Source organism: Populus trichocarpa, chromosome 10 (genome assembly GCF_000002775.5).
Source record: "Populus trichocarpa isolate Nisqually-1 chromosome 10, P.trichocarpa_v4.1, whole genome shotgun sequence".
NCBI classification, from domain to species: Eukaryota; Viridiplantae; Streptophyta; class Magnoliopsida; order Malpighiales; family Salicaceae; genus Populus; species Populus trichocarpa.
This window is the reverse complement of record NC_037294.2, coordinates 6,839,357-6,850,040: the sequence shown is the minus strand read 5'-3', so window position 1 is coordinate 6,850,040 and position 10,684 is coordinate 6,839,357. Positions and strand designations below refer to the sequence as shown.

The 10,684-nt window shown below is 37.4% G+C and overlaps 1 protein-coding gene across 2 annotated transcripts; it reads left to right on the top strand.

Moving 5' to 3' along the window:
- Positions 1 to 10,333, top strand: LOC7460792 (paired amphipathic helix protein Sin3-like 4). Of its 2 annotated transcripts, none has more exons than XM_024609719.2 (24): positions 1 to 107; positions 573 to 775; positions 1,159 to 1,326; positions 1,444 to 1,630; positions 1,720 to 1,818; positions 1,972 to 2,136; positions 2,215 to 2,557; positions 3,469 to 3,605; positions 4,192 to 4,267; positions 4,351 to 4,380; positions 4,580 to 4,860; positions 4,951 to 5,105; positions 5,412 to 5,539; positions 5,660 to 5,914; positions 6,296 to 6,982; positions 7,116 to 7,207; positions 7,741 to 8,382; positions 8,481 to 8,581; positions 8,666 to 8,804; positions 8,901 to 9,053; positions 9,160 to 9,323; positions 9,398 to 9,497; positions 9,636 to 9,807; positions 10,056 to 10,333. In XM_024609719.2, exons 2-23 carry the CDS (start codon positions 696 to 698, stop codon positions 9,777 to 9,779), a joined length of 4,326 nt encoding a protein of 1,441 aa, XP_024465487.2. In that variant the 5' UTR covers positions 1 to 107; positions 573 to 695; the 3' UTR covers positions 9,780 to 9,807; positions 10,056 to 10,333. The 2 variants fall into 2 exon arrangements, with proteins under 2 accessions (XP_024465487.2, XP_024465486.2); XM_024609718.2 differs by lacking the exon at positions 1 to 107 and adding an exon at positions 114 to 437.
- Positions 10,334 to 10,684: the final 351 nt, after the last annotated feature.

Here is a 10,684-nt window from a genome sequence, read left to right as displayed (position 1 = left end):
ATATAATTAAGGGACTTATTTGAGATTTACCCTATATTAATATCAACATTCTAAACTCTCCCCCTCTTCTTCTTTAACAAATAAACATAACATTGCTGTATGTATATGTATGCATCCTCTCCTCTCCTCTTCCCCCTCTTCTCTTCTCTTCCCTTCCTTTTTCTTCTTCTTTCTTTCATAATACAGAGTCAGTGCTCCATTTATCGTATTCTCTTCCTGTTTTACATCAAGACTTCTTCTTCGTGTAGATAAAGCTTCGTGCTCTCTGGTCTCTCTTAAATTCAAAACAAAAAAGAACTATTTTTTTGTTGTTGAAAAAAAGTGTGTTTGCTAATCCAGCAGCGAGAAATAAACGATCTAAATGTTTTTAAAATTATTTTCTGATAAGTTGCTTTGAATTGAAGTAAAATGGAAAAATTACTTGGTGTTTCGATAAGGTGATCTATATTATTGTTGTTGTTGTTGTTGTTGTTGTTGCTGCTGTTGTTATCATCATCATCTTAATCTGTTGTTTTATTTTGATTCTAAAGTAAAATATCGGTTAGATCTGCTTACCGATTCTTTGATTGCAGGTTTCTTCATGTCTGCAATTGAAGTTGTTCAAGGCATGATTCGTCGCTGTTGTTGTTGAAGAGAGAGATAGTTTTATTATTTGTAAAAAAAAATAGAAAATAAAAAAAAAGGAGGAAAAAAAGATGAAGAGGTCAAGAGATGATGTTTACATGGGGTCTCAGCTTAAAAGGCCGGTGCTCTCTTCTTCTACTAAAGGCGAAACGTAAGTGTTTTTATTTTATTCTTTTTTTAATTTTCTGTTGTTTTAGAGCTTGATTCTGGAATAATTTATGTTAAACCTGATTAATTACATCACTTGTTAGTTAACACTGTCTCTTTTTTTTTTTTTTATGATGAGTAATTTTCTTAGGTTTAATTCAGTAGTTGTATTTTTCTTTTCTTCTTCCTAAATTGTCTTGGAAATCCCTTTCGTTCTCGTTTTGGATGTGATAGAAAAAAAGTAATTATTCTATTTTAGGCACTGGTAACTGTACTTGTGTAACTTTTATGTGAATGAATCTGGGGGGCGAGGGCGATGATCTGTTGGATGTGTTCTGGAATCTTGCAATTAAGTTATTAATTTAAATATATTTTTGTGCTGTGAAGTTCTGGGCAACCCCAGATGATCGGAGGAGGTGGCGGTGGCGGGGGAGGACAGAAACTTACAACAAATGATGCCTTGGCATACCTCAAGGCTGTCAAGGATATATTTCAAGACAACAGAGAAAAATACGACGAGTTTCTTGAGGTCATGAAGGATTTTAAAGCTCAAAGGTTTGTTGTTAATGTGCATGCATTGAGCTCTATTCTAATTTTATTTTATTTTTTTAAAAGAATGTGTATATGTTTTGACGAAATTTGTCGACTTGTTGCCTTTTATTTTTCCTGTAGAATTGACACTGCAGGTGTCATAGCGAGGGTGAAGGAGTTATTTAAAGGGCACCGTGACTTAATTTTGGGTTTCAATACCTTCTTGCCAAAAGGATATGAGATCACTCTCCCACTAGAAGATGAACAGCCTCCACAGAAAAAGCCAGTTGAATTTGAAGAAGCAATTAATTTTGTGAATAAAATTAAGGTACAAAATGTTGTTTCACGGCCAAACTGGAGGGTGGGTTTATTGTTCTGGTCCGAAGGGTTTTAATCTTATGAATTTTGTTTTTCCAGACAAGGTTTCAAGGTGATGATCGTGTTTACAAATCATTTTTAGACATTCTGAACCTGTACAGAAAGGAAAATAAGTCCATCAGTGAGGTCTACCAGGAGGTAATACCTGTCGTATCTTCTCACCTCAATACTCTTCCCTTTGTTTGAATGCTTCATTTTCTGTTTCTACCATGTTTAGTTATAACTTTTTTTTTTGTCTGTCTTTGGGACCTTTGAATTTCAAGCAGGATTAATCGAACTACTTCTTTGCAGGTGGCTTCACTTTTTCGAGACCACCATGATCTGCTCTTGGAGTTTACTCATTTCCTTCCAGATTCTTCAGCTGCTGCCAGTGCTCATTTTCCAACTGGTAGGAATCCTGCTCTTCGTGATAGAAGCTCTGCCATGCCTACAATGCGCCAGATGCATGTTGACAAGGTTCCTCCTTCCCCTTTTCATTTCTTTCAATTTTTAGTTAATCACCAAGCTAATGTTTGACTTTTTATCAATTGCCAGAAAGAAAGGGCTACTGCTTCACATGCTGATCGTGACTTCAGTGTCGACCGTCCCGATCCAGACCATGATAGATCTATGATCAGAGCAGATAAGGATCAACGCAGGCGTGCTGAAAAAGAAAAGGAGAGGAGAGAAGATAGAGATAGGAGGGAACGTGAGCGGGATGATAGAGATTATGATCATGATGGCAATCGAGACTTCAACATGCAACGACTCCCTCACAAGCGGAAATCTGCTCCTAGGGTTGAAGATTCAGTTGCTGAACAAGGTGGGGATGGTGATGAGACCTTTGGAGGAATGAATCCTGTTTCATCCGCTTATGATGATAAAAATACTGTAAAAAGTGAGTTCCTAGTTTTTTTCAGCACTTTACACTTGTAGATGTGATTGGTTTTTGTAGTTTTATATCAAGAAAATTCTAGAAAAAACACTTTTTATTTTTGTTTTGGGGGGTAGTGGCTATTTGGCTGTAACTGGAAATTATAATTTTGCTGGTGAACTTCTGTCTACTATTCTTGTAGCTCTCAATTTTCGATTGCATCATATTTTGTGCATCTGCAACTTCCACATTTGTCGATTTGAGTTTTAGTTTCATGTTTGCAAGGGTTTTTTTTTTTATTGCACATGAAGTCACATTTTATGTTCTTTGGTTGTTGGGCTGCTCTTTTCTTTTCATTAAACCTTTCTTTCTGAGAGGCATTTTTTTCTTATAGTTCACATGGCACATTTTCTACTGTTTTATTCTGTATTTGTGCACATTCTTTTAGCTTTCTGGTGTAAGTTATATGCTTATGACATTCCTAGTCAAAGAAATTATTGTGGTTTCAAATTCCAATATCACGTCAAGGTTTTTCCCTTTTTAATGAACTTTTAGGGCCTAGTTTTTTTTATCTGATGCTGCTTGACCTGGTGCTTTATCAACTGTCAATTGAATGAAAACATTTTGTTATTGTGCATGTTACAGCATAAAACACCATCTCTATCTCTTTTTGGGTTCTTATCATGCTTTATGTCTTTATATACTGCTTCAAACTCATATGATCATCATTGCTGGTATCAGTTATATTTTCTTAATGGGCTCTGGTGCTCTTAGCACATTTGAATTGAGTTTGCGGCATCTTTTATTTTTCTTCTTCACCAGAGAAAGCTCCCTTTTCCTTTGTCAAGTTCCAACCCCCTTTGTATATTATATTTTGAGCTGCTTACCTTTTCCTTTCATTCTCTGCTTTGTTGACTTGATTTGTGTCTTGCCAGGTGCGTTAAGTCAAGAGCTTGCCTTTTGCGACAAAGTCAAGGAGACGTTGCTCGATCCTGATAATTACCAGGAATTTTTGAGGTGTCTTCATCTCTACACCAGAGAAATAATCACTCGATCAGAGTTGCAATCTTTGGTATGGCTGATAGTTATTTAGCATTGCTCCACAACAACCAATATTAACTGAAAGAGATACATACTAATTTATTAATTAGCTTCTGTTATTACTGTTGAATATAAGAAGAGCTTATGTCAAATCATGTATGTGTATCATTTATGTTCCCTATGGAACATGGGCTACTTGAAATTAAATTTTACTTCTAAAGTAGCTTTTGTTTACTCTCCTTGGACTCTGGCATTTTGGAACTGAAAACTTCACATTAAGATCTATTTGAGCTGTAAGGGATAGAGTTTTTGGAGGTTTGACTGAGCCATTTTTGGTTTGCAAAATTTCAACTTGGCACTCTAAGGCTCTTTACTTTTGCTTGATAGGAATTAGATACTTACTTTTCATGTTCCTTGTTTGGTGCTTTATTTGTAAGTCTCTTCTTGTTGAATGTACAAGAATTGAATTGAGTGCACTTCAATATTGTGTATAAATAAATAGTAGTGACGGTCCTGTCTATATGTCTACATACTTGTAGTCAATGTTGTTGAATAGATCTTATCATAAAAGTTATTGGAATAGAACTGGTAAAGTAAGAAACTTTTGGTCATGTCAGGTGGGTGATTTGCTTGGAAGATATCCTGATCTCATGGATGATTTCAATGAATTTTTGGCTCGTTGTGAAAAAAATGGTACCTTTACGAAGCAAGTATTTATTTTACTTTCTTTGGAGATTTCATAATTGACACTTTCTAATCAAAACTTTGTCCTGCAGAGGGTTTACTTGCCGGTGTTGTGAGTAAAAGTAAGTAATGGATGTTCCTTCTTATTACTGTTAGGCTGGATGAGAGCCTCTCACCATTTTGTTTGGTTTAATTTGATTTTTTAAGGACTTGTATTCAGTCTTAGTTCAACTTTTACCGAACCAACCATGTTTGGCTCAGTTCTAAAATGATCTGACCTTTGTCGCAATCAGACTAATGCTTACCAACTTCTTATTCCAGAATCCCTGTGGAATGAAGGTAATTTACCCAGAGCTGTTAAAGTAGAGGACCGGGATAGAGATCGGGATCGTGAGAGAGATGATGGGGTTAAAGATAGAGACCGTGAAATCCGAGAAAGGGATAGGCTCGACAAAAGTGTAACCTTTGGAAATAAGGACACAGGAGGTCACAAGATGTCTTTATTTTCCAGCAAGGACAAGTTTACAGCAAAACCCATTAATGAACTTGACTTGTCTAACTGTGAGCGCTGCAGTCCCAGTTATCGGCTTCTGCCAAAGAGTGTATGCAACTTCTTATATTGTTGACAAGTTGATTTTAGCACTGTCAATAGTTACTGTTCACTGAGTGACTTCATTATTGTATGATGGCAGTACATGATACCTTCTGCAAGTCAGAGGACAGAGCTTGGAGCTGAAGTATTGAATGATCATTGGGTATCTGTTACTTCAGGAAGTGAAGATTACTCTTTTAAACATATGCGAAAAAACCAGTATGAAGAGAGCTTGTTTCGATGTGAAGATGACAGGTTGGAACTTGCCTCAGATGATGATATTCTGTTTTATGTCTCCATTTTTTGAAAAACAAAAATTGAGGCTATTTTGTTGTAGCTAATATATATTCTCTTTAGGCATTTGCTTTTAACTTATTAATTCTAGGAGTCCCTACTTTTTCCTGACCTTCCTCTTGTGATTAACATCAAAATATAACATTCTGTCATAATGTTATGTCTCTTGTAGGAAGTTGAGACTGTTTGCTCAATCTTTTTCCTTCTCCTCTACATAAATTATTGCTTTAAAAGATTCTAGTGTTTTACTTTTCTTGTTGTTTTCAGGTTTGAGCTGGACATGTTGTTAGAATCTGTGAATGTAACAACCAAGCGTGTGGAAGAATTATTAGAAAAGATCAACAATAACACCATCAAAATGGATAGTCCCATTCGTATTGATGAGCACTTAACAGGTCATACACACTGATTGGTGTTTGATCAAGTTATTAGAATATCTAATTTGTCCTATTCTTGTTTGTTAGGTTCTTTCCTCTTCTTTTTTTCTGATGAGATTGTCTTTTCTTCTGGTGTAGCTCTGAATCTGAGGTGTATTGAACGTTTATATGGCGATCATGGGCTTGATGTAATGGATGTATTGAGGAAGAACACTTCTCTTGCTTTGCCAGTTGTATTAACCCGCTTGAAGCAGAAACAAGAAGAGTGGGCAAGGTGTCGTGCTGACTTTAACAAAGTTTGGGCTGAAATTTATGCCAAAAACTATCACAAATCACTCGATCATCGTAGCTTCTATTTCAAGCAGCAGGATACAAAGAGCTCGAGCACAAAAGGTATTTGCTAGTTGATATCTTGGTATGTTTGCATTCAGATTAAGTAAGACAAATATTTTGATGTCCTGGCGTGAATGAGAATTATGATCCCTGACCATAATCTTTCTGTTGTTTGAGTACCACAAAAAACTAGAGATGAGTCCTGAATAATTTTAAAGCTATTTTGTTCCATCCCGTACTCATCAGTTAAGGAAATAAACATCCAACTTACATCACCCTTGGTCATAAAATCATGGATTTATTTTAATTTGTGACTGCATACCGATCCATAGCTACATTAAACATAATGGACTCATCCAACAGACATTATTTATCCAATAGTTCTTATGTCCAAATTAGCTACATTAAACATAATGGATTTATATATGACATATTTTACAGCCTTACTGGTGGAGATCAAAGAAATTAGTGAGAATAAGCGCAAGGAAGATGATGTGCTTCTTGCTTTTGCTGCTGGAAACAGACGACCTATTATACCAAATTTGGAATTTGAGTACCCAGATACTGACATTCATGAGGACTTATATCAACTCATCAAATATTCATGTGGAGAAGTTTGTACATCTGAACAGTTAGATAAAGTGATGAAGATTTGGACAACCTTTTTAGAACCCATGCTTGGTGTTCCGTCTCGACCTCAAGGTGCCGAGGACACTGAAGATGTTGTAAAAGCTAAGAATCAGTCTTCTAAAAGTGGAGAGAGCGAAGGCAGCCCTAGTGGTGCTGGTGCTGCAGTCACAAACTCCAAACATTCAAACTCTTCAAGAAATGGAGATGAAAGTATCCCACCTGAACAATCAAGTTCTAGCAGGGCTTGGATGCTAAATGGCGATAACAGGATTAAAGAAAATGGTCCTCCTGATGCAGATCATGTAGCTCGCAAAAGTGATACTTCCACAAGTGCTCTTCAACATGATAAGGTGGTGATTAATGCAGCTGCATCTGCAGCTGCAGCTGAAGAATTGTCAGGGATCACTAAACAAGCTGCTTCCAATGACCGGCTGCTAAATTCAAATGTATCTCTTGCCACTGGAGAGTTAAGTAATGGGCGAACACTTGTACAATCAGGTTTGTTGGATGCTTCCAATCTTATCTAATTTGCATTATTTCCTCACATCTCTCTCTCTTCTATTGCTAGTTCCCACCTCCTTTTCTTTGAAATTGATGGCTAGATTTCTGAAATGTAACATTTTGTTTCAAGGGCTTAGTGCTACTCCTTCAAGACCAAGCAATGGCACTGTTGAGGGAGGGCTTGGAATAGGTTCGAGTAATGAAATATTACCTTCAACAGAGGTATGGTGCTTTCATATTTTAGTTTATATCAATTTCCTAAGCTTGTTCTTGATTAGACCGTGTGAGCATGGATGAAGTGGTATTGAAGGATCTTAAATCTTCCAGTTTTGAAGCTGATTTGGTTTGTGATCTTGCAGAATAGTGCAAAAGGATTCACATAGTGGACCCAAACTAGTTGGGCATTGAGGCTTTGTTGTTGTTGTTCTTGATAGACCACTCACCACATAGTCAATTGGAATTTTAAGCCATTAGCCTCGGTATCATATGGGTAGATTCTTAAGCTGAATTATTTGCCCAGACACAGCAGTATAAGTTATGATGGTTGCTTGACAAGCATCTTTTACTGGTTTTGCAATTGAATTAAAGTTATAGAAAAATACTCCTATTGACTGCACCGCCTGATATGGCTAAGGGTTGTTGAGAATTAAACATCAACTAAATGAACAACATGTTGGCTTTCTTATTTGATCGAATTTTCTTTTCTAGTGAACTTGAGATGAAAGATGAATGTGTATCTATTGCTGATCTAACAGGCTGGTGAGTTTTCAAGACCCACTGTATCCACAAATGGGGTAGCAACAGAAGTCATCAAGAATCACAGATATAATGATGAATCTGCTGCACAATTTAAAATTGAAAGAGAAGAGGGTGAATTATCTCCAAATGGAGATTTTGAGGAGGATAATTTTGCATTTTATGGAGAAGCTGGTTTGGAGGCAGCGCATAAGGCGAAGGACAGTGCTGTTAGTAGGCAATATCAAGCCAGACAGGGAGAAGGATGTGGAGAGGCAGGAGGAGAGAATGATGCTGATGCTGATGATGAAGGTGATGAAAGTGCTCAAAGGTCAACAGAGGATAGTGAGAATGCATCTGAGAATGGTGATGTTTCTGGAAGTGAGTCTGGTGATGGTGAAGATTGTTCTCGGGAAGAGCATGAGGAAGATGGTGACCATGATGAGCATGATATTAAAGCTGAGAGTGAAGGTGAGGCTGAAGGAATGGCTGATGCCCATGATGTTGAAGGAGATGGAACAATGTTACCATTTTCAGAACGATTTCTTCTAAATGTGAAGCCTTTGGCAAAGCATGTCCCTCCTTCATTGCATGACAAAGAAAAAGTTTCTCGGGTTTTCTACGGAAATGATTCCTTCTATGTTCTTTTTAGGCTTCACCAAGTAAGGCTTGTTTTTGAATTCTGTTTATATGGCTGGATTTTTATTTAATTACAAGACTGCTTTTATTAACATGGTATCTCTGTTTATTAATTTGACAGACATTATACGAGAGAATACAATCTGCAAAGGTGAATTCATCATCTGCTGAAAGGAAATGGAGAGCTTCAAATGATACTAGCCCTACTGATCTCTATGCCAGGTGCCATAGTTTCAGAAATTTAAGAGGTTCTGTCAACTTGAACTTGATCAGTTTTTATTAATTTAAGTGTGCATTTCTTTGCAGATTCATGAGTGCACTTTACAACTTACTTGATGGTTCTTCTGATAATACAAAATTTGAGGATGATTGCCGAGCTATTATTGGGACACAGTCATATGTTCTATTCACATTGGACAAACTAATATATAAGCTTGTCAAACAGGTAAAAGGCATAGGATTTCCTTCAACATTTTCATTCTCCAGTTTTCTGCCTTTCTTGCCCTTGTCCTCTCACCATATAGTTCTTTATTTCCCTCAGCTCCAAACGGTAGCAGCAGATGAGATGGACAACAAGTTGCTCCAACTATATGCATATGAAAAATCAAGGAAACCTGGAAGACTTGTGGATATTGTTTATCACGAAAATGCTCGAGTGCTTCTTCACGATGAGAACATATATCGCATTGAATGTGTAGGTCTCTAGTGGTTTTGCTTCTGTGTCTGTTTTTATTGGACTGTTATGAGTTTGAAGGTTTGTTGATTTTGCTGCAACTGTAACACAATAATTTTCTCTGCAGTCTTCCGCACCAACACACTTGTCTATTCAGCTTATGGACTTTGGACATGATAAACCTGAAGTGACTGCTGTTTCCATGGATCCTAATTTTGCATCTTATCTGCTTAATGATTTCCTCCCAGTTGTTCCTGACAAAAAAGAAAAGCCAGGGATTTTCCTGAAGAGGTACGTGGACCCAATGGACAAAGTTGTCTGCTTTGTATGAGCTCCTTTGGCTAAATAAAGACCACTGTTTACAGGAATAAACGTAGAAATGCAAATTCTGATGAGTGCCAGGCCATGGAAGGTTTTCGGGTTTTCAATGGTTTAGAGTGTAAAATTGCATGCAATTCATCCAAGGTATCTTGCATTAAAAGCCACGTTTTAGTTTTGCTTGTTTGTATTCATGTACTTGTAATTAAGCAAGACCCTCTGTATACTTTCTTGTTCGTTATCTCTTCTGTCTTCTGTTTATCGACTGTTGATGTGTGCATGTAGGTATCCTATGTTTTAGATACAGAAGATTTTTTGTTTCGAACGGGAAGGAAAAGCAGAACTTTGCAGCAGAATGGCTCCTGCCACAACCAGGAGAAGATTTCGAAAAGAGTACAACGGTTTCACAGATGGCTATCTAGCAAATAACATGCCTTCCTGCAACGGAGTGGATATGGTGTGTACTAATCTTTGCTTAACTGATTGCGATTGCTTGTCGCAGTAATCAAAATTACCTTCGCACATAAGTCTGCACACACTGATTAGAAGTTAACGAGCAGGCCAATCTGATTTGTTGGTTAATATTATTCCAGTTCCTCCTTTTGTACCCTTCAAATGAACAGGAAAAGACAACCTCTCTAATGCTTTCCTTCCTCTGTGTTTTTAAAATTTTTCTAACCTCCTCTCTAACACTTGCGCTCTCAGATTTTGTTCCACAGCTGGCTTTGGAATGCATTTCACGGGCTGTCGCCAAAAATGCAAACATGGTGGCTGGCGCGGCCAAATTAGCTTTGATCTGTTCTCATAGCTGTCTCACCAAGTGAATAAGGAATCATGGAGATATGGCTTTGCAAGATTGTAGTATAGTGTAAGCTTGTGGCATTTCGAGCCACCATCATGTATGTATATAGGGCTGACGTGATGTAATATCTGAGATATATGTTCATTCCATTCATCAATATTTTTATAGTCTTCTTTCTCTCCCTTGGATCTCTGCTCCACTCTTTGTAGTCACCGTGCCGTAACTTGCCTTGCCCATCGTCAGGCGGCTCTCTACTTCGGCAGCCATCCAAGATGACCACATAGAAACAAGCCCGGTCTGGCCAGTCAAACTCCCATGTGAATTTGGCTGACCCGCTTGAGATTCTTCTGAGCCGGTGGACACGGTAAGAGTAGGTGAAAACTTGACCGTGACCGGTTTAATGATAAAAACAAAAGGAAAAAGGGAAAAAACCTAGACCAGGCAAAGAAAATAAAGCCGTCGGGTAGCAACTTTTAGAATCTAGAGTTTGATATTAGCAAGTTAATGATTTTTATATTTTATAGTAAAACGG